General features: G+C 43.8%; 1 protein-coding gene and 1 pseudogene across 5 annotated transcripts; both read right to left on the reverse strand.

Moving 5' to 3' along the window:
- Positions 1-1492: 1492 nt before the first annotated feature.
- LOC112248352 (cytospin-A) lies at positions 1493-23823 on the reverse strand. 5 transcript variants are annotated; one of them, XM_024417300.2, is made up of 16 exons: positions 23566-23823; positions 18047-18185; positions 17551-17689; positions 15798-17434; positions 13304-13511; positions 12916-12989; positions 12534-12709; positions 11058-11242; positions 10798-10901; positions 9688-9778; positions 9047-9142; positions 8663-8813; positions 7765-7867; positions 4586-4702; positions 3642-3701; positions 1493-2968 (listed from the first exon to the last, which is right to left on the reverse strand). In XM_024417300.2, exons 2-16 carry the CDS (start codon positions 18173-18175, stop codon positions 2879-2881), a joined length of 3360 nt encoding a protein of 1119 aa, XP_024273068.1. In that variant the 5' UTR covers positions 18176-18185; positions 23566-23823; the 3' UTR covers positions 1493-2878. The 5 variants fall into 5 exon arrangements, with proteins under 5 accessions (XP_024273068.1, XP_024273065.1, XP_024273069.1 ...); XM_024417297.2 differs by having other exon boundaries at positions 18047-18206; XM_024417301.2 differs by having other exon boundaries at positions 23482-23823.
- On the reverse strand, positions 20625-20793 carry LOC112249785 (annotated as a pseudogene).
- Positions 23824-24375: the final 552 nt, after the last annotated feature.

Consider the following 24375-nt stretch of genomic DNA (forward strand, 5'->3'; position numbering starts at 1 on the left):
TATCCACAGCTTCCTGCACTATTCTGAAATTATACAGTAGTGTGGTTGGAAACAAACGAAAGGCAACAAGCCAGCTTATGTTATGAGCTTATGAGAGATATCAGTGCAGCAGTGTGATGAAGTCATAGACTGGTCACATACACTACATAACCAAAAGGTATGTGGACACCTGCTCGTCGAACATCTCATTACAAAATCATGGACAATAATATGGAGTTGGTCCCCCCTTTGCTGCTATAACAGCCTCCCCTCTTCTGGGAAGGCTTTCCACTAGATGTTGCAGGAACTTGCTTCCATTCAGCCACAAAAGCATTACTGAGGTCGGCCACTGATGTTGGGCGATTGGGTCTGGCTTGCAGTCGGCGTTCCAATTCATCCCAAAGGTGTTTTATGAAGTTGAGGTCAGGGCTCTGTGCAAACCATTTCTAGATATTTCTCGCTTTGTGCACAGGGGCATTGTCATGCTGAAACAGGAAAGGGCCTTCCCCAAACTGTTGCCACAAAGTTGGAAGCACAGAATTGTCTAAAATGTCAGTATGTTGTAGTGTTAAGATTTCCCTTCACTGGAAGCAGCCTGAAGACCCAGATCTTTATTCCTCCTCCACCAAACTTTACAGTTGGCACTATGCATTGGGGCAGGTAGCGTTCTCCTGGCAGCCGCCAAACCCACATTTGTCTGTCACACTGCCAGATGGTGAAGTGTGATTCATCACTCCAGAGAACGCGTTTCCACTGCTCCAGGGTGCAATTGCGACAAGCTTTACACCACTCCAGCCAACGTCTGTGAGCCAACTCCAGGTCCCGTTCTGTGAGCATGTGTGGCCTACCACTTTGCGGCTGAGCTGTTGTTGCTCATAGACGTTTCCACTTCACAATAAAAAAAACTTAAAGTTGACCGGGGCAGTTATAGCAGGGCAGAAATTTGACAAACTGACTGGTTGGAAAGGTGGCATCCTATGACAGTGCCAGGTTGAAAGTCACTGAACTCTTTAGCAAGGCCATTCTCCTGCCAATGTTTGTCTATGGAGATTGCATGGCTGTGTGCTCGATTCCATACACCTGAAAGCAACGGGTGTGGCCGAAATAGCCGAATCCACTCATTTGAAGGGGTATCCACATACTTTTGTATATATAATGTCCTTTAACATTTCTAACACTTGCCTCACTATACTGGATGGTGGATTAAACCACACTAATAAACCCACAGAAACTAATAGGCAGAGGCACAATAACATGACAGTCATTCTTCATTCCAATATCTTTCTTGCCAACTATGTAAACTACATAGAATTGAGTTCCACATTAATGTTAGTAAGGCTTTATATCAATGAAGTAAATTGGGTGAAGATAGCGCAGATATATAATTTACATAGGTGTTACTTAAGCATTTCTTGTAGTTATAATTTGCTGTGCAAATTTCTTTGTAGGCTAGGTAAATGTTACTGGCAAGATGGAATATATCAACTTACAAAAAGTTTGTTTACACACACACACACACACACACACGATTAGTTAAATCCATTGTGAATTGAGCTCAGAGTATCTAATAACACATCAATCTTATAGTTCAAGAGCACTGGACTGTGAACAATCCTGGGAGTTCAATGTATGGAATGCAAATCAGTCTGCTGTTGGTGGAAGTAATGTGTCAACACTAACAATATGTTAATACATTTGGGTCCAACAGCAAAACTGATGCATTTTGCAGTTGAAAAACTTTTCCAATCTTGATTGATGACGACAACAAAAGTGACTATGAAGAATATTCAACCTTGAGACTCAACATCCTGGCCAAACAGTCCAATCAAATCACCAAGAAGCAGGGCTTTTGCCAAGTCTAGCCCTGGACTTCACATAAGGAAAAAACACATTCCTTTTTTGGTTCAGGATTAAGACAGTTCTATGTGAGAAAGCTGTCACGGAGAGGCATTGTGTTGGTCCCGTAAAGTTCATTGGTCTCTGTTACCAATACAAAATGCTACTGTAGCAATGTTCACGCTCCTAAAAACAGACCAAAAGCACATCAACATTGTAGCTTGAATCTAACAGGTGATCGTGAGAGCACCTGACAGCTTTATCCCTTATGATGTAGCTAGTGTTTTTCATATAACTGCTGAATAACTAGTGTTTCTAAAAAGCTTCACTTCGATTTCTCCAAAGATGCTTTGAAAGCATGGAGCATTGAAACAGTTTCATTGAGACATTTTTGCTACAACCTCTTAGGAAGTCAGTGATGCGATTTAAACAGGCACTTAATCCATGATAAAAGATTAACCTGCACCTGACAAAGTGTTCCATTTGTCCCTCTTATTTCCATAGAAAATAAGTGCCATGAACATACTACACACAATGGGTATGGTTTGGCTGAAACATTTTGGATAACCCCTTGACTAGAAGAGTAAAGGCTGGGTGCAAGGCACAACGACTGGGATAGTCTGTAGCATGTTCTCCAACTGGTTTAACCAGATCATTTGGATTAAGGGTCATCTCAACCGGGTTATCCAGTAGCGGATCAGAGTAAAAATAGAATCCCCAACAGAGCAGGCCCTGAATAGGTGCTTGAAGTGCCCTTAAGCTGTGTGTCCATCACACTTAAGTTGTCAGTGAAAAGGGCAAGACTGTTCACAATAGCAATATTATGAATAGCTTGCAGTGAGCTTATTTGTATGTTTCTTATGGCGATTCAAAACTAGCAGGCCTCTAGACCAGAGACAGAGTGGCCGGCGTGTGGCACGGCTGGGATGAAGGGTGGTTCAGTGAAGTGAGCTATAACACCAGAGTTGAATGTCGAGTTGAAGTGTTGGAGGTGCAGTGAGGTCAGAGGAGCTTCCGAGCAGGGCTGCAGGTTGTGCTTGCAGTGTTGGGTGGGGAAATCACATCAGGTCTCAAAGTACTTGTAGATGGCCGTGACGTAGGTCATCACACTCTGCCAGTCTGGTCTCTCAGTACTGGCCATCTCATTGAGGTCCTGCAACAGAGAATGAGACCACGGGGGTGACAGAAGCTTTGTCGTTAAGACACATAATGCCTTGGAAAAAGTCCTTGCCATTTGTTCATCTTTATCATTTATTTATATAAAAACTTGAAATAACATGCTGTTGTTGTCTAGGTCAGAGATCCACAATCGGACTAGAAATAACTGTGGAGGTCAGAAAAGTGCTTTTGTGGCATACATTCTGAAAATAAGAGCTTGCCTCTTCTATTTCTGGAACCAAGTGAACCCATAAAACAAATGTCAGGACAATTATATTATACCTAGCTATGGATAGTGAAATACACTCATGTGAGGACTTATTTTGTGAAAAGGGCTAAAATAGCTGTCCAGGTGATGCTATGAAACTGCACCTGCAAGCCTGCTCAATGAAGGCAGTTTCAGCTAAAAGATCCTCTCTACTGGAGTCTGCCTATAAGAGCCAGTGAGTACAGTCCACAATCTCAACAAATCACAGAACATACCATCCTCAACATGCAATAGAATAGCAGGCCACAATTCACAACCTTGCCAGTGACATTGGTGATTTTTAAAGGTGAAATGAGCCTGAAAGATTCTCTATTCAAAATGAGATTTTTTTTAAGCATGTCAGATATAGTTTTGAATATAATCCTGTGAAAATATTCAGTTCAGTTAATCTTTCACTTACCAGAGTGGACTTGATCCCCACACTCTCTGCAGCCTGGAAGGCTAGTGTGAAATTTCGCCTCTAAAGATAGGGAGACAAAAACACACTATAATGATCCCTGATGACAGATTAATGAGACAACTGTAAACAATAGCTAGGTTCTCATCCAATTGGTGACAGATTTATGTAAATATTCAAAAACCTACATAAAAACAATATGCACATTTTCCCACCAGAGTTTCCATCAAACTGACATGGTGCAGATAAAGCATGTGCGTGCCGACATGGTGCAGATAAAATGACATGTGGTTATGTTCCCATGTACCGAATTAAAAAAATCTAAGTTAAATGGGCTTCCATCGCAACTTCAACTCTAACGATGATTTTGTCACAAAAATTGTTGCGATAAATAGTAAACTTGCACAACCTGGTTTTAGCACACGCTCTCTAGACTTGGCTGAAAGTGGACAGGGGGTTATATGATTTTAAAAGAGCAAGAATTTTATTTAATATTTGGCAGCCAAGCACCGATCATCATGTCATCAGCATTCACATAATAGCCTACCTTTGATATTTAGCCTATTGTAAATTTGCATGATTACCGTACTCAAACACAAATAAACTTTTGATGCTTTTCCACGTGGTGGTGGTAGGCCAATATTATCTTGTGACTCCGAATTTACTTCGATATGATATTATATCAATATTTCCACATAAAGGCATTTCCACTGCATTTCTTGAATAATTCATTTTAGTCACAAAAAGATCCCACCAGGTCGAACGAAACAAATCGTCTGTCGACATTTGTGAATTTGCACCAACATTTCCTGTTTCCATAAGCCCTGTTGTGACTTATTTTAGTCAGGTAATTCTTCCACATGTAATGGTTGGATGGAAATCTGGACATAGTTCTTTGACACATTGTTATTCATCATCATCATCACCACCACCGGAGGTAGGCTTGCCTTGTCCTGGCTCGTGAGCTCCTGGTAGGGGATGTGAGCAGGCAGGTAGGTGTGTAGCACAGCGCAGAACGCAAGGCCGTCGTTCCAGCTGCTGCTGAAGTTTGTTATGTCGATGTTCTGCCAGAAAGGGGGGCAAAGGGTTATTTTCATTGTAGTGCAAATGTACAGTGTAAAGACATGTGGGATGCAGGAGGAGTTTGGTATTGATAATACAATATATAACTGGGTCAGGTCCCAGACCTTGGTCCTAAAAGCATCATGCTGCTTCATCCTACTGGTGGCTATAATGTCTCAAATAAACAGGCTTGTGTTCCCCAAGAACAAGCTGTTTTATGAGAATGACCTCGTTTCTCTGAAGAATGAGGTCGTATACACTGAGTGTACAAAACATTAAGAACACATTGCAAATATTGAGTTGCACCTCTTTTTGCCCTCAGAACAGTCTCAATGCATCAGGTCATGCACTCTACAAGGTGTCGAAAGCGTTCCACAGGGATGCTGGCCCATGTCGACTCCAATGCTAGGGTTCCCACAGTTGTGTCAAGTTGGCTGGATGTCCTTTGGGTGGGGGACCATGCTTGATACACAAGGGAAACTTTTGAGTGTGAAAAACCCAGCAGCGTTGCAGTTCTTGACACATCACATTTACATAAGTATTCAGATCCTGTACTCAGAACTTTGTTGAAGCACCTTTGACAGTGATTACAACCTTGAGTCTTCTTGGGTATGACGTTACAAGCTTGGCACACCTGTATTTGGGGTGTTTCTCCCATTCTTCTCTGCAGATCCTCTCAAGCTCTGTCAGGTTGGATGGTGAGCATCGCTGCACAGCTATTGTCAGGTCCCTCCATAGATGTTTGATCGGGTTCAAGTCCGGGCTCTGGCTGGGCTACTCAAGGACATTCAGAGACTTGTCCGGAAGCTACTCCTGCATTGTCGTAGCTGTGTGCTTAGGGTCGTTGTCCTGTTGGAAGGTGAACCTTCGCCCAGTCGGAGGTCCTGAGCGCTCTGGAACAGGTTCATCAAGGATCTCTCTGTACTTTGCTTTGTTCATCTTTCCCTCGATCCTGACTAGTCTCCCAGTCCCTGCCGCTAAAAAACATCCCCAGAAATGTTTTGGTATCCTTCCCCAGATCTGTGCCTCGACACAATCCTGTCTCTGAGCTCTACGGACAATTCTTTTGACCTCATAGCTTGGTTTTTGCTCTGGAAGCTAAATAAACTCACACCTGTTTAGGCGAGATGCTGGTTAGTGGAGTAGAACACTTGAAAAAGGAGAGCTGCACACTCTAGGAGCTCAGATGAAATAATTCAATAACCAACATTGACAGACAAGCGGTCTTCATCATTGGTTTTTGCTCTGACATGCACGGTCAGGTGTGTGCCTTTCCAAATCATGTCCAATGTCCAATCAATTTAATTTACCACAGGTGGACTCCAGTCAAGTTGTAGAAACATCACAAGGATGATCAATGGAAACAGGATGCACCGGAGCTCAATTTCAAGTCTCATAGCAAAGGGTCTGAATACTTATGTTAATAAGGTAACTGTTTTTGAAATGTTCAAAATGTCTAAAAACCTGTTTTCGCTTTGTCATTATTGGATACTGTGCGTAGTTTTTATTTATATATCAACTTTAAAATAAGGCTGTAACATAAAATGTGGAAAAAGGTCATTACCTTCCGAATGCACTGTAAATCTTTTGTCTTGCCCATTCACCTTCTGAATGGCACACATACTGTACACAATCCACGTCTCAATTGTCTCAAGGCTTAAAAGTCCTTCTTTAACCCATCTCCTACCCTTCATACACTGATTGAAGTGGATTTAACAAGTGACATTTATAAGGGATCATAGCTTTCACCTGGTCAGTCTATGTCATGAAAGAGCTGGTGTTATTAAATGTTTTGTATACTTAGTGTATGTTGATTGAGTATGATGTGTCTGCTCAAGTTATTCTGACCAGATGAAACGATCAATCAAATATATTTTATAAAGCCTTTTTACATCAGCAGCTGTCAAAGTGCTTATACAGATATAGCAATGCAGATGTAGAAGCACAGGGGCTAGGAAAAACTCCCTAGAAAGACAGGAACCTAGAGAGGAACCAGGCTCAGAGGGGTGGCCAGTTCTCTTCTGGCTTTGCCAGCTGGAGATTAAAAGAGTACATGACCATTAAGGCCAGATAGTTCTTCAAGATGTTCAAACGTTCATAGATGACCAGCAGATAAGATGACTAGCAGGGTAAAATAATAATCAGTGGTTATAGAGGGTGTAACAGGTCAGCACCTCAGGAGTAAATGTAAGTTGGCTTTTCATAGCCGAGCACTTAGTTGGTCGAGACAGCAAGTGTGGTAGAGAGAAAGAGTGCGATAGAAACTAGATCTGTTAGCACATTATAATCCTGGCAGGATTGTTTCCTCAGCTACAGCAACAACAAAATAATTCCCCACAGAAAACAAAGATGGTTAGTTTCCATCCCACTAGCGCAATGCATTACATCCCAATGCTCTCCTCCCAGCCAGGCAAACCACAGCTTTTCTGTCAGGCAGTTGAAAGGACATGTGTAATTTGGCACAATTCCTGAAGAGGACCTCTGTAAAGGGGGAACCATGACAACCATTCACTCTCTGCACCAGAACCAACAAGACCATTGAAAACAAAGCTGTTTCAATATGATAGAGTGAGTCTTAAAAACGTGCCCTAGATAGAAATTCAACAAATCAATATAGTTGATTTATAGTAGCTAAATGTTTATTCCCTCTCTGGATGACGCTTGGTCCAATCCCATGCTATAGAGTAGGAGAGGAACCATAAGGACAACACAATAAAACTGACAAGTCCTCATGACATCGAGAATGGTTTAGGACTTGAAAAGGAGAGCATAAAGGATGCACTGATATAGGTGTCTGAGAGGGGCTTTAAAACTCAATCAACTGGAAGAATAAAGGACAGAATAAAGGACATTCTGACACTATTGAATTAGACTGTCATTAATGAACCTCACACCAGATATATTTTAACTTCAAAAAAAAAAAACATCCTTTGGATCAGTCTCACTGTTGAGATATTTAACTAAATAAATTATCATCAACAGGCGAGTCAGTGACATGAGAGGTGAAATGACCCGAGATATCATTCTCATCCCAACCTGTCTGTTCTGACTGAACAACACATACCTGGTACCCCTCAGTCTTCTTCTGGCACCACTTGAGCAGTGCGTTCCTCTTGGAACCCCCATACTCCCGGGCCAGCGCTGAGAGGGGGTCCTTCCGCTCCTCTCTGAACACACGTCACATAGGAAAGGGCAGAGAGTCATTTGAATTAATACACATATCCAGATTCCATGTACCTGGCTAGTCCACAAAGTCCATTGAAGCCTAAATGCTATAGTCAAAATCAGTGTTGTAGGTACTCGAGACCAGTCTCCAGACCACACATTGAGTGTCTCAGTCTCGACTGGGTCTCGGACAAATCAGGACTCGTCATTTCTTCCCGAGACCATTAATAATTATCAGCTCCCATTCAGTAAGCGCATAAAAATACTTCATCAGGCCTACTATCCACACTTAATTTGGGACACATTAATAGCTTTTTACCTACCTGGGCTTCCTACTTTAACATTACTGTCCTTTACTTCTGTTGAAAAAATATCCTCAAGCTTTGTTTGCACTCGTCAGAATTTCCTTGCTTTGCTAGCATTCTCACTATTAGTAAGTTGGAGACTGGGGAAGTTGGGGACTGGGGAAGTTGTAGAGTGGCTCCCTATTTGCCCTCAGCTTGCATTCTGAATGTCTAAATATAAACACACAGAAACACTGGACATTTTCAACTCTTATTATGGTGGCGATTTGACACAATTACAATCAGTCTTGAATTGGACTTTTTGTGCATTTTTCTGGTCCGGTCTTGACACACTCTCGAACCCCTCCCGGTCTTGGGTTTGACTCGATTGAATCAGTCTAGCTTTAAGTGGTCTCGAAAACAAAACTGGTAAAAATAGAATGTTAACCATACAAAGGACTTAGTGGACTCCTATGTATGGTATGAAAGGTATGGAGCTGATAAGGCTGTTACCGGAGGCGGCTGCGTGCAGTGGGGGTGACGGAGGCGGTGGGAGAGGAGGAGGACAGGGAGGAAGCAGAGCCCATGGTCATCAGAGAGGACGAGGTGCCACCCTCAGGGGCAGAGATGTCCCTCTTCATCTCCTCACTGCTCCTGCGGGACACTGGCCACCACACAAACAGAAACCATACAGTGTGGCTGACACGTCTTCACAGCAAGTGACACCTCAAAAGTCTGATCTGTGCTGTGTGTGCATGGTAGGGGAAGCAATTCAATAAAATATTTTGTCAAATGTCATTGATTTCTTTCTCAAAATGCACTTAATTTTACTGGCAACCATTTAGAAAAATTGCGGATTTATTTCAAGGTCGATTCCTATTTCCATGACTTTGATACCTGATATGGCCATGGCCTTAGATGAGTCCATGTTTGAGACCCTCTGCAGAGCAGAGGCAGGGCGGCTGGCAGAGGAGCCCCTAAGATGATGCTCTGCTGTGGAGGGAAGGACAGTGGCAATATTAACAACCCCACAACCAGTCAAGAAACAAATATGACTTTCAAGCAAGAGGGATGTGGGGTCAAAAGCAACATTCCAGGCCTGGAACTGTCAAGTACCATGGAAGGAAGTAAATTTTCCATGCAAGAAAACAGCCGGGACATTAAACGAAACATTCGAGGCTATGACCAGTATAGTACGTTCACATTTATAGGCCTTTGAACATGAAGTTAGCAGGGCTTCATGTTTACCCACCCATGGTGCTTTGTTACACCTCCCTCAACATATTAAATTCAACATGAAGCTCTGCTGACTGCACGCTCGCCTCCTCAGGGGCTAATTACACCAGCCCCCCTGCTTGAGGCAAGGCACCACCACACTCGCTGAGATATAGCCACATAATATGAAGACTCACTGAGGTCTAATGTCCAAGATGAAATTGTATTATTTTCCTGTGACATATTAAAACGCCTCTCTCATTTTGTTCAAGAGAGACCGAATGAGATCCAGACATGGAGCTTGGTTTGTGCTACTGACTCACCTGGCATGCTGATGTCTGTGTAGCTGGGCCTTTTGTCATTAAGAGAGGAGAGGGGTTTGGCTGCTGAGATGGACCCAGTTATGGACTGTCTCTGAAATAGACCAACAATCATTTGATTAAAACTCTCACATACAAAATGTCTTCATCCTCCCAACAGAAGTAGCCTACTGTTTGCCATTTCTGGAAAAAGGCCCAGCTTGAGGTCATTTTGACAGCAGCACTAGCAGCCAGCCACTGGCAATAATCCTGTGACTGCAGAGGAGGTAAAAAAAGAAAAAAAAGAAAGATGCAACAAGACTGAAAACTTATGAAAGTTGTATGAGGAAACAGAAAAACCCATCTCCCCCTGAACTCTGATCCTTTTATATGAGAACACCAGATTCTCTACTAGAATAATGCATGTAAAATATCGAAGGCTCATATTTCCCCCCCTCTTATCCACAGTATTACATGGTACCCACCTGGACCTGAATGTGTCAGTCTACTGTATAGCACCGCAAAGTTCATGACAAAGGTGGTAGTCCTTGAGCCATGAAGCTCATTATGTTCTCAAAAATGTGTGAGAGTTTAAAACAAGAGAAAAAAAAATATATGGGGCAATTGAATGCACTGAGAAAGAGTCTATGGATGATGTGGATGCACTGATAGTAAGTCACTCTGGATAAGAGAATCCACAAAATATAAGTGAAGGGAAAGTGAGGTAATGGAATTAGAGTGATAGGACAATACTCTCAATCAAAAACTCAATGTCTGTTCCATCTCACGGTCTGTGTATGAGGCAATCCCAGCTGTGACAAAGTGCCAGAAGAGGAAATGCCACCTGTAGAGTATTGGAGGTCTATAAACACTGTGAATATAGAACAACTCTTGACCTGGTGGTCAGAGTAACTCTCTAACTACTGCACCACTCCCCATCCTACACTGCTCTGGTGGGTTCTAAAAACACTCCATTTGATCTAGACCTTGGTAAGTAGTTCTGTGTGAAAGACTGGTCTAGTGTAAGCCAGGGATTCTGTGTGTGTGTTTGACCAGATGCCTACATTTAGAGCTCGCCATGCAAATAAAACACACTGAAATGGGTCAGTGGGTCAAATGTTCCAGGTGATATACCTGCATGGGTGTGATGGCGGCAGCAGGAGGGGTCTTCATGGGGCTGGGACTCAGGGGAGTGCGTGGTAATGTGACAGCAGGGGCAGCGGTCGGGGGGACTAGGCCTGTTGTGAACAGAAGAAGACACACAAAATCAGTCACATCAGGTAGAAATCCCACAGTAATAGAACTACACTGTATAAGGAGCAGTGATGCTGGTAGGCTCATTACTAGGAATGTACAGGTCAAATTAGAAGTCAGAAAAGGGGTCCATATCTTACACTCGCAGGTTGGGGTACCTTGTGAGGAGGCATTGTCGAAGCTCTTGATGAGGGTTTTGACGGTGGGAGAGGGCTCTGAGGAGGTAGAGGAGCGACGGCTCAGGCCCATACCCTGCCTCAGTGCAGCCAGATCCCTCTCCACTGCATTCATGTAGTTATACACCCTGCCCCTCTCCTCATCCTGCCTGAGGAGATAAACAAAAACACACACATACAGACCAAGGCACGTCAGGTGTCACATCACCCATTTCATGTGTATGAAAACACAGACCAGCACATCCAGCTTGATCAATGTGACTATCACTGTTAAACCCAAACCTGCAGATACATCTCCCTTAATGGCCTCCAACTGCTCTTAAACGCAAGTAAAACTAAATGCATGCTATTCAACCGATCACTGCCCGCACCTGCCCGCCCGTCCAGCATCACTACTCTGGACGACTCGGACTTAGAATATGTGGACAACTACAAATACCTAGGTGTCTGGTTAGACTCACATCAAGCATCTCCAATCCAAAATTAAATCTAGAATCGGCTTCCTATTTCACAACAAAGCATCCTTCACTCATGCATGCCGATCCTCGACTTTGGTGATGTCATCTATAAAATAGCCTAGAACACTCCTCAACAAACTGGATGCAGTCTATCACAGTGCCATCCGTTTTGTCACCAAAGCCCCATATACTACCCACCATTGCGACCTGTACACTCACGTTGGTTGGCCCTCGCTTCATACTCGTTGCCAAACCCACTGGCTACAGGTTATCTACAAGTCTCTGCTAGGTAAAGCCCCACCTTATCTCTGCTCACTGGTCACCATAGCAGCACCCACTCATAGCACGTGCTACAGCAGGTATATCTCACTGGTCACCCCCAAAGCCAATTCCTCCTTTGGTCACCTCTCCTTCCAGTTCTCTGCTGCCAATGACTGGAACAAACTGCAAAAATCTCTTAAGCTGGAGACACATATCTCCCTCACTAGCTTTAAGCATCAGCTGTCAGAGCAGCTCACAGATCACTGCACCTGTACATAGCCCATCTGTAAACAGCCAATCTATCTACCTACCTCATCCCCATACTGTATTTATTTATTTAGCTCCTTTGCACCCCAGTATCTCTACTTGCACCATTCCAGTGTTTAATTGCTATATTGTAATTACTTCTCCACCATGGCCTATTTATTGCCTTAACTCCCATATCTTACCTCATTTGCACTCACTGTATATAGACTTTTTGTTTTCTTTTGTTCTACTGTATTATTGACTGTGTTTGTTTATTCTATGTGTAACTCTGTTGTTGAATTGTGTCGAATTGCTATGCTTTATCTTGGCCAGGTCGCAGTTGCAAATGAGAACTTGTTCTCAACTAGCCTACCTGGTTAAATTATTTTATTTTTTAAATGATCACAACACAGCTGGCGTCGGCTGACGAGACACTTGAGAAATCAAGCACAGCGTGTTCCTCAGTGTCTCTTACTTGCGGTTCTTGACTTCCTCCAGCTCCTTGCCCAGCTTCTCGTTCTTCTCCTGGGCCTCGCGGAGACGGTGACGCATATCCCCAATCTCCTCCTGTGCTTCCGACTTGATGTCATTAGCGATGACCACAGCCGTCTGCAGATCAGCCTGGAACTGACGCCACTCTGCCGACTCTTCCTGAACACACACATTGAAACAAAACAAACAAGTGCGTCATGAGATACGGCCCTCAATGCTGAGGCTGAATTTTTTTGGGGGGAACCAAACGTCATTATATTGCTTTCTAGTGAATTCCAGTTGTAATGAACATGGCCCAAACCATAGTGCTGCTGTGCTTGACCGTGTCAGTGAACCCTGGTCCTCAGATGGCCCTGTCCACTCACCCTCAGCCTCCGGTGGAGGATCTTAATCTCCCGCTCCATGTCATGCTTCTGGTCCTGTAGTTTTTTCACAGAGTCTGAGGGAGGAAGCAGATACATGGCTGAGTTAATGTGAACAGGCCACAGGATATATTCACACGCAGCACATGAAGATACGTGTGCCTTTTATTAGCCTGAGTGACTTATAACCACACAAATAAACAAAGGTGCAGGTACAGAAATTTCTTATTCTAACAGAGGACTATTCACACTTTCCTCAGGCTGCAATAAGCCTGACAGCCACCATGTGGGCAAAAGTGGAAAATGCATTGTGCGGCTCCAGTGATATGATGTGATGACGTGGTTCTATGATGCTGTGCCATGTTTCCCCCACTGGGCAGAGCCCACTCACTCTCCAGGTCTGTGATGACGAGGTTGTCGTGGAGTTTGACTGCTCGGTGCTGCTCCACCTCATCCTCCAGCTCAAATATGGTCTCCTTCATGTCCCCGATCTCAGTCTCCTTCTCCAGCAGCTCACCGTGCTGTTTCTCCAGCCCACGCTTCTGCTCAGCCATCTGCTTCTGTACCTGTTCCTGGAAGTCCTGGTACTCCCCATCCAGCTGCACACACCACCCAGGACAGAAGAAATCAATCCTCTCATTCATTAACTAATGGCCCAAATGAATACTCATTCTTTTTTTTCTTTCCCCCAGTGGTGAGGGAATACAGTGGTTCGTCCTTTAAAAGTTGCAGCGTACTGCGGCGCAGCTTGTATGGTGCTGCAGAATTCTATGGCACGTTATTTAAGTGTGAACCACTGGTGCCATTAATGCTAGTTAGTGCTAGTTTGACCACCAGAGGGCATCTTTGAGAAGCATTTGATAGCCTTCAATAGTGGCTGTATTAGAGAATTGAAAACCTTTTTTGTAAGAAAATAGTATATGAGACTGATTAAGAAATCTTGCTTAATTCATTTAATAAAAATGGTGTTTCTATTCCAAGAAAAACCCTCTGAATTTCCATTAGGATGGAACGGGAAAAATGGCGCTGAACAACGTGACGGTCGGGAGTAGGCTACAGTACTGGGCTATTTAGCTAAAGAATCCCCGTGTCATGCGGGCACGTGGGAGACCGGGGTTCAATTCCCCAACGGGGAGGAAGGAGTAGGCTGTCCTTGTAAATAAGAATTTGTTCTTAACTGGACTTGCCTAGTTAAATAAAGTTTACACTAAGAGCATAACATTTCTACACCCTAATTGAATAATTGTCGTCTAACCAAAACCCAAACAGAAATTCAGTCAAAATAAAAATGTCATTGATTTATCAGGACCAGTCCCCACACTCGTCTCAGAGCAGTGCAAAACAGTAATAAAATAGTTGAAGGCTTTTGCTTCTAACTTCAATATGCTCTTTAAATAAATAAGACTTACACCACTTTTAACAGCACATTACTCAACACTAGTGAGACTCATGTCGCCTACGGTAGGCCTACAGTATATTGAAAAATATGAAGTGACTCTCCGCCAATAATTACATACAGAGGATATTTCTGTAATTCACCGATATTTATTCCCATAGTAATTTGTTATGGATCCATAACTAAATAAACATCGGCATTTTGAAAGAGTATTTTTATCATTATTTTATTAACGAAAGCATAAAGATGCCATTATTAGTTACATTGCACGTTAAAAGTAAAACAGACTGGCACTAAGCACCCCCCCCTCCTCCATGGGCTAGGTCGGTCTTCTGTGCGTGGCTCTGCGGCCCATCCCGTGCCTCCTGCCCTCGTGCCTTTAACCTTGCACCCTTTCAGTGGATACAGCTGGAGAACTGCAAGGCAATCCCATTGTGCGCCAATCAGGAGCTATGACCAATATATATTGTCCTGCTAATAACAGGGTTAATAATATGTGCACGAATATCCAAGGGGCTTTCATATAATTCTAAATTAATAATAAATCACTTTGTTTAAAAGCAATATTTTGGAGATGAATTTGTTTTCAAATAAAGTAAAATGAGCGAGAAAAGGGCCATTCTTGAACACGGGGTGCGATATTTACTAATTTGTTATTTAGAATGGATTTATTTCTATTGAGTCATTCTGATGGCAGAGTCAGGATTTGGCATAAATAGCATGAATTCAAAGACCCATCCTGCCTGGTGTCAATGGTATAGGCTGGTGGCGGTGGTCTACCGCCATCTGATCTGCAGCAACTATGCGATGCCATCACATCAGCATAGACCAACATTCCTGTAGATCTTTTCCAACTTGTAGAATCCATGCCCCAAATAATTCAGGCTGTTCTGGAGGAAAAGGTGGGTCTGCCCCGGTACTAGATGGGTGTACCTAATAAACTGACCAGTGAGTGCATAAAGCAGACAGATGCATTTCTATGAACGCTTTAAAGTAACTGTCCAGTGAAAATCTAACTTTTAAAAGTTCATATTCTGTTAACTCATACCCAAATAATGTTGTTGACTCATCCTATAAGCATAAATTAAAGAAAACAAATACTTAAACCCCACCTAAAAAATGCTTTCTATTTCCTCATAACGTGATGTCATGTTGGCTCACTTGCTGAGCTGGCCAATCAGCTGTTTACTTGTCATGAATATTCTTAATGACCGGTATACGGCCACACCAATCTGCTGTTGGGTACGACCTATACCATTCAAACACAGAAAAGCTGCTTTTTAACATACTTAATAAAAAGAATTGGAAGGAAAACTATTTCACTCATAATGAATTAAAAACACTGGACAGTTACTTTAAGGTGGTGTAGAGGAAAGTGCACTTATATGAACTTTTCACAAGTTGGATACAGGAGACAGAAGCAACCATCAAAAGGGTTGGATGAAGGAAAGTGTACTACCTCTGTAGGATAGTGTGTGCGTGGACTCACCTTATTGAGGGTGTCCTGCAGCTTGGTGACATCACTGCAGGCGTGGCCCAGGTCCTCCTGCAGTTTGGCAGCCCTGCCCTCTGCCTCCTCCTTGTCCAGCCGAACACCCTCCAGCAGCTGGCAGATGTCACTCTTGTCTCCAGAGTTGTGGATGGAGTAGAGCTCAGCCACCTTCTGCCTCTCCTGGTCCAGCTGGGCCCTGCAGCGGCTCAGCTCTACCTGGTCACTGCTCACCGCCGCCTTGTACTCCTCCAGCGCTGCCACCATGGCCCCCCGGTCCTGCCTCTCTGACTCCATGATGCGCTCCATGTGGTGGTTTCTCTCCTTCAGAGCGCCGATCAACTCCTGGGCCTCGGTGTTGTCCTGCTCAGCCATCTTCAGTGTGTTGCTGAGGTGCTGCTGCACCCCCAGTAGCTGCTCCCTGTCGAAGCGGGCGTTGTCGGCCAAGTCCATGTAGCGCTGCTCCAGCTCCATGTAGCGGCCGCTCTTGATGTCCTCCTCCAGGACGTAGGACACGTGGTGATCGTCCAGCAGAGAGCGGAAGTACTCAATCTGCCGGCCGTAGTGCTCCAGCTTGTCGCTCTGCTGACACAGAGAGTCCATGAGGATTACCTTCTCTTCCCCTAGCCTCTCGTTCTCTCCATTCAGCTCCTGGGTGATCTGCTGCAGGTCAGCCAGCTCCTGTAGTGTGGCCTGCAGCTCCTCGGCCGTGCTGTGCTGGTTCTCCTCCATTTGGTGGATTCGCTCTGTCAGGCAGGCCAAAGACACCTCGCTGGCGTTGCCGCTGCTGCCCCGGCACGAGCGTTCTCGGCTGGGCAGGCTCTCAGACTCAGAGGAGGAGGAGGCTCCGGAGGGGGCGTCCAGGGCGTCGTCGCTGGATGTGACACCCTGGTAGACCTCGCTGGACTCACTGTCCAAGTTGTCCAATGAACCGCCGTGCTGTTGGTCCGTCAGCAGGTCCTCCAGGGAGCCCGGAGCAGAGCCCTCCACAGAGGAAGTGAGGGTACCAGTGCACCTGCCATCGCTGTGTCTGCTGCTGGCAGCCAGGTCTGGGCTCAGGGAGGCGTAGTTAAAGAGCTTGTCAGAGCCATCCAGCCTCTGCTCCAGGGAGAAGCCAAGCGCATTGAGTCGGTCCTTCAGCATGCGGTTCTCACTCTTCAACAGGTTCAGTTCCTCACGGATGGCATGGTTCTGCTCCTGCAGGAGGAGCAGCGTGGACTCCACGTCCGCTGCTGTGATGGCCGACACCTCCCTCTCCAGGGGCTTCTCCTCCCCCCTTCCGCCTTCTCCCTCCTCTGGGGGCACCTCTTCCCGTCCCAGGCCCAGCTGAGCCCTCATATCTCTCAGCTCACTGCGTAGGTGCAGGATCTCCACGTCTTTGCTCTTGGCCAAACCCAGCAGGTCCTCCACCTTGGCCTCCAGGGCCACCTTGTCACTGATCTGGCTGTCTGATTTAGACTTGTTCATGCGGCTCTCTGCTAGCTGCTGGCTGCGAGAGCGCTTTCCCTGGGCCACATCTCCCTGCCCTGCCCCTGATGACTGCTTCTTACTAGGCGATGTTCTGGATGTCCGCAGACGATCCCTTGATGAGCTGGGCTCCTTGGAGGTCGAGGACGTCACACGTTTGGCTGAGGAACCTTGTAAAGAGAGAGAAGAGAGCAAGCATGAAATGCAGAGTAATAATAAATATGATGAAAATATACTAGAGCATTAGAGGTTAGTCAACTAATATAAAGATATAAACAGATAATACCTGTGCTAGTCTTTGGTTTACTGTCTGGGTTACCATTGCTGTTCCCCGTGGAGGCAGACCTCTTATTCTTGGTCACAGTGCGGTTCGTAGCTGGAGTTCCCCCTGCCATTGCTGCTAGCAGATCATCATTGCTTTTAACCTGGAGAACAATCACATGAGAAAGATCACTTTAATACTCCAACTGATCCAGCCAGCCACCAGAAGAATAACTTAGCAATGTTCGGTACCATGGTAAACATGTACAAATGGGTGTTGGCCATTGTAGTTTTAAGGGGGGTATATGGCCCAAAAAAACACAGCTAAGGGCTGTTCTTAGGCACGACGCAACGTAATTAGAGCAGTAACAAGAAATGTTTTGTCATACCCATGCTATACGGTCTGATATACCATGGCTAATTAGCATTCAGAGCTCGAACCATCCAGTTTCTAATACATAATATGGTAGAAGTGTACCTGGCTTAGTAACAAAAAGTGTAGTGAGATAATAGAAGTGTACCTTTGACAGTGGTGCTGTTGTGGTGGTCTTGGCTGCAGCCTTGCCGGTGGTTCCTGTAGCAGTGCCTTCAGTCTTCCCCCTCTCTCCACTCTGAGCCTTAGTCCCCACCGGCCTGCCTGTCTTCTTCATACTGGGCTCTCTGATACCCATACATTTACACCTCAGTGTGGACACACAAAAGAGGTTAAGGACAACACATCAGTGGAAAGATTACAATCAAATACATTTCATTGAAACAATTTCCATAAAAAGGAAAACACCTTATCTCCACAAGTCTGGAAAACAAGGCATTCTCCTTTGGAATTCATCTTGCTCAGTCTCAGATTTCCTGACTGTCAACTCCACTAGATGGCAGTCACTGGCTGGTTTGGGTCTAACTGGGGTTGTTCTGCGGTCAGAAGTTCTTACTGTCACAGATGAAGATTTAATACACAATCCATGTGTATTAGCTCACATCTCACCCAGGTGCATGGACAACTGGCCTTGCTGTCATGATGACCAAGGTAGGGAAAGTATTTGGGGCTGTATGACAGCAGAGCTTATAAAACAGTGTTAAAGGACAAATGAGGCAGTCTTTTTCATCCTGAACAAAATAAAATAAAATCACACCAAGAAGTAAAAAAAATAGGCTAGGTGTTGTTCACAAGAACATTTTACTTTTTGTCTTCAAGGAATGGTTGTGTAACATTGCAAGAGAAGAGCACTGAGAATAGCCTAAAAATAAACAAAATCTGCTAAATGGGTGAACCAATTAGCAGAGTAATGGCTTTCCAAAAGGCTCGGCAAGGCAATACAGTTCTTAGAGATATGGACATGGTTTAAATTTAAATTATACTGCCTGAGATGAGGGGGAGGGGGGTCTCAGTAAAACCTTTTCTGTATGCTCTCCCCTAAGATTCCTACGATCGAACCCAACCTGCTGCTTCTGGCTATACTATACCTCACTGCATAGCCTATGTGACCATTAAACCAAAACAGGCTTTCTGGGTGTCTTTGTGCCTGCTCTTAAGATGGGTGCAGATGGAAGTACAAACTCTCTGCCTGGAAAGTCTCTCATTGTTTAATCAATTAGGAAGACAAAGAGTTAAGAGTAAATATTATACTTGCTTCATTTTAAAATATAAATTACATAGGGAGCATTTCTGGTTAAAGACAATTATCTGTGCCTGTGACAAAGTGAACTTTTCCTAAACTCTTGTTTGGCATATTAAGAAATTCCAACTTGAAGCCAAAACTCTTTCAATTCTCTTTCTTCTTTAGACTAACTGACATAATCCATCAAAAAGAGTTGCAAATAAAGAGAACACGCCGTCTGGTCCTTGTGTTGGAGTTATGAGATCTTTCCAGAGCTTTTCTAACAGTTCCCCGTTGTCCTCCCTCACCTCATTTATGGCAGAGCAGCAGAGTGCTTGTGCTCATGAGGAGTGGGCCTAAACTCTGCCTAATGTCTCTCAGCTGTGCGCAAGTGTGTGTGTGTGTTGCAACCCTGTGGTGGGGAGGTGCTTGTTTATTCAGACCCCCCATTGAAATATATCTAGTGTACACATTCCTGAACAGCCAGAGGGCAAGAGACAGGCCAGACTGTGAATGTTCAAATAACTAAAGGGAAATACAATACAGTAACATAAACATTCCACTTATTGGCAGTATTAATGTAAAATTAGCATTGGAATATTCCTTTACAATTGCCCCTATAATGCAAAACAAAAACACAGAAATAGGGACATCTTGCAGCAATGAGTGTTCTACTGAAGCCTATACATTCCAGTCAGGTGTGCGTAGGCCTGTTCTCACCTCCATCTGACCTCTGTTTGGATTGTGCAATGCATATTGCCAGCTGCTGACATGGGCTCTCAACACACATACTGGGTAGGCTACAGTTGTCTGTAGCAGTTGTCTGTAGCTGAGATGTGAGTCACACCAGATCACCCAAACACACAACCTGGACCTAGAGGGCTGCTCTTTTCTGTAGCTATGAATGAACGGGACTGGGTGACAGAGACTGGGGAATAAACTGACCTTCAGTCTATGCTCACTCTTCATAGAGTAACATGATGGAATGTCTTCTGTAGACCATCAGGTTCAGGTGTGAAGTAATACTTCAATGCCTTTCTTATAGTCAACATACACTGAGTATACTAACCTCTGATCTCACAGTCAAACATCTTCCAAAGCCAAAGAGCCAGTCCTAACAGATCCAACCAAAACATTTTTCCTTTTAAGATCACAAGGTCCAACCCGAAATGTGACTTCCACTTTATCTCAACCCGTCCAAAAGATACACATACCTCTACAGGATAGGAGAGGTTGGAGGAGGGGGCTGCCACACTGGGCACCTGTGGAGCAGTTGTTTTGGGGGTTAAGTGCCTTTCTCAAGGGCACAACAGCTGGCAATGGCATTTAGGACTTGATACCAGCAGCAACCCTCCAGTTGCCAGCTCACTTCAGACCAGAGATTTGACCTGGAAACCCTCTGGTGACCCCCTGAAAAGTGGTGCACCATTCCCGGGGGTACTCCAATACCGGGTAGATGCTGAACAAGGCAGATAACCCACTGTTCCTAGGTCGTCATTGTCAATAAGAATTTGTTCTTAACTGACTTGCCCAGTTAAATAAATAAAGTGGAGCAACTCCCATTTCCCACTCCCTATTTGAAAACCCCATTTAATAAGTAATCCCCCGACAGGGGATGTATTAGATAAACTGATAAGAACAGATACTAAACTTGATTAGGGTTGCAAAATTCTGGCAACGTTCAATAAATTCCCTGGTTTTCTAAAAATCCTGGTTGGAGGACTCTGCATTTTCTGCTTATTCCCTCCTGGTTCCGGGATCCTCCAAATGGGATTTCGGGAAACCAGGGAATTTATTGAAAGTTCCTGAATTTTGCAACCCTACACTTGATCTTAGCCAAGTTAACACTATCATGTACCTATTATTCTGGATTGGGAAACACTGTGCTATGCAGTGCAGAAAACATGGCTAGGACCGTCTTGTATGGGAGGTTAGGGGATTTTGGTGAACAACTCACAAAAGGAGGAGCCCACTCACAAAGGAGGACACAATCACACATGCACAAACATATTCTGTTTAAAGGGGGAATTGGCTCTGGAAGCCAAAACAGCCAAATACTCCATCTAAATCGATTCTCAATTATGGTCCAGTTCTAGAAACATATACCCTTCTATTTTCAAATCCAAAATACACCCTGACTGTTTTAACCCGCTTTAAACACATTTGCAGCCACCAGTATTTTTCAGTGACAACTTTGTGGCATCGTTCTTCCGTTTACAGGTGTTCGGAGACACAGATAGCTAATTAGCACAGATAGCCCACTCAGTCTTCCATCTGTTTTCCGTAAACAAGCGCTGTGACATGGAAATATGACCATGTGGGAACACTAACCCTATAAAAGGCGTGTATCAATTAAACTTTTTATTACTCGCCGATATGAAAGATAAGGTTTCAACACACTATCGCTCGCGGTACGGTTTATGTTCAGGCCGAGCATTGCGGCTCTTCACAAAACTTACCCTACAGAAGCCTTCGTCCAATTACTTATATATAATGGAACTGAGTGTCATGACCAAGGGCTAGTGCTGAGGGAACCTCCAGCTTTAGGAATGTGCTTTGTTTGGCAGGGGTTTCCTTTCAAACTGCAAGAGGAACAGTTCCAAGAACTGAAGATTTTTCACTTTGGGACATTTTTCCAGAAGGCAGGCTGCAGAGACACAGGAGTAGGCTAGGCCTAATACCTATTGCATAAATCACATTCCTTGGACAAGACATTGAAGAACAGATCATAAAAATATAGCTTAATGATGCACTACGCAGAAATTTCCCCACCATTTCCTGGTTGGTGGGGCCTAAAATTCTAATAGTTCACTTAATTTCAGTTTTTGACAAAACAAGCTAGTGTAGTGAATCATTGTACCATCTAAACAGCTGTGAAATATATTTTCCATAACCAAAAATATTGTATTAACAGCTGGTGTACAAAACCAAAACTATAACAAACAATATAAAATGCAACATGTAAAGTGTTGGTCCCATGTTTCATGAGCTGAAATAAAAGATCCCAGATATTTTTCATACGCACGAAAAGCTTATTTCTCAAATGTGGTGCAAATTTTTTTCTGTCGCTATTAGTGTGAATTTCTCTTTTGTCAAGATAATCCATCCACCTGACAGGTGTGGAATATCAAGAAGCTAATTAAACAGCATGATCATTACACAGGTGTAGCTTGAGCTGGGGACAACGAAAGGCCACTAAAATGTGCCGTTTTGTCACAACACAATGCCACAAATGTCTCAAGTTGAGGGAGCGTGCAATTGGCATGCTAACTGCAGGAATGTCCACCAGAGCTGTTGGCAGAGAATTTAATGTTAATTTCTCTATCATAAGAAAAACATTGTTTTAGAGACTATGTCAGTACGCCCGACCGGCCTCACATCCGCAGACCACGTGTAACCACGGCAGCCCAGGAATTCCACATCCGTCTTCTTCAACTGCGGGATCGTCTGAGACCAGCCACCCGGACCTAAGTATTTCTGTCTGTAATAAAGCCCTTTTGTGGGGAGAAACTCTTTCAGATTGGTTGGACCTGGCTCCCAGATTGGCCCCTGCCCTCCCAGACCCACCCATTGCCACGCCCCTGCCCAGTCATGTGAAATCCATAGATTAGGGCCTAATTAAATCTAATTTCAATTGACTGATTTCCTTATAAACTGTAACTAAGTAAAATCGTTGCGTTTATATTTTTGTTCAGTATAAAATATGCAAAAACGAAACTTTAACAGCTTTTTAGATTTACTTTCAATGAGAATTACAGATTTTTAACATTTATGCGAGTTTGGTCAGGTTGCCCAAAAAGTATTTAATTAAGTCAAATAAAGTTGTCAGTTAAAAGATCGACTCACAATTATTCTACTGTATGAGAAAAAAGTGTGCGTTTTAACAAAAATAAGTATAGCCTTTAAAGAAATCTCTAAATTGCATGCGGTAATGAGTGACATGCTTCAAGTTCAAGGAATCAAACATTTAATTACATGACAATTGGTTACTAATGTAATGACATTTGAAATAGAGCAGTTGACAGAATGTCACCCAACTTACCTTGCTTGTCAGCTATCAATCTAATAGCTTGCTGCCAACATTTTACCTAGCCAAACGCTTGTTTTCCCAGTGCTTGTATATTACTAACTAGTAGACATAGTTATCATTATACGACAAGGACTAGATTACTTTTAGCTCTATTTTCTAATCACGTTAGCTAGACATCGTTTTAGCACGCAAATCAATCAATCCAGCCACTCATGAGTTGTCAGCTAACGTAGCTACCTACCGTCGCTAACCATTTAAGTTAGCTAACGTTAGCTGCGTCAAACTATTCAGCTATAATACTAACTAATTAGCTAGACAAAAATACACCCACCTAGCTAGTTGAATGTTCCAGGAGACGTGAACGCTGCAAGGTTTTCATTAGCTTAACAGCGATCTAGCTGGCTAAAAGTCATACCTTGTTCTTGGCTTTTTCCATTTGATCCTTGAAGATTAAAGATGACTTCCGGGGTGCGAGTACATCTGAAGAAAGCTTTGTAGCCGAGACAGATAGCTACTGGAGATTATCCCAATATGTCCATTGCAGCTGCATTGGTCCATCTGACACGATGCTTTTCAGTTGTCAATGCAGCAACTAACAGCAGCCTGATTCTTGCTTGGTCAATGCAATCCGGGATCCTTGGGACGTCCCTACCCATACATTAAAACCCCTTCCCAGAGCCTTGCCCTGGTCTGGAGAGTATCGTTCATAGATTCGTATTCTAGCCCTTCTATCTCCATCTTCTTCTTCTGTGGATTTTATATGGCTGTTGGCAACCAAACTATCTCCATCTAGAGCCCAACTCTAGTTGAGGGCAGGTTATACAGTATATATGAATGAGATGTATTTCTTTTATTTCACCCTTATTTAACCAGGTAGGCTAGTTGAGAACAAGTTCTCATTTGCAAATGCGACCTGGCCAAGATAAAGCAAAGCAGTTCGACACATACAACAACACAGAGTTACACATGGTATAAACAAAACATACAATCAATAATAGGGTAGGAAAATCTATATACAGCATGTGCAAATGAGGTAGGATAAGAGAGGTAAGGCAATAAATAGGCCATGGTGGCAAAGTAATTACAATATAGCAATTAAACACTGGAATGGTAGGATGTGCAGAGGATGAATGTGCAAGTTGAGATACTGGGGTGCAAAGGTGCAAGATAAATAAGTAAATAAATACAGTATGGGGATGAGGTAGATTGGATGGGCTATTTACAG

This window comes from Oncorhynchus tshawytscha, linkage group LG04 (assembly GCF_018296145.1).
Source record: "Oncorhynchus tshawytscha isolate Ot180627B linkage group LG04, Otsh_v2.0, whole genome shotgun sequence".
Classification (NCBI taxonomy): Eukaryota; Metazoa; Chordata; class Actinopteri; order Salmoniformes; family Salmonidae; genus Oncorhynchus; species Oncorhynchus tshawytscha.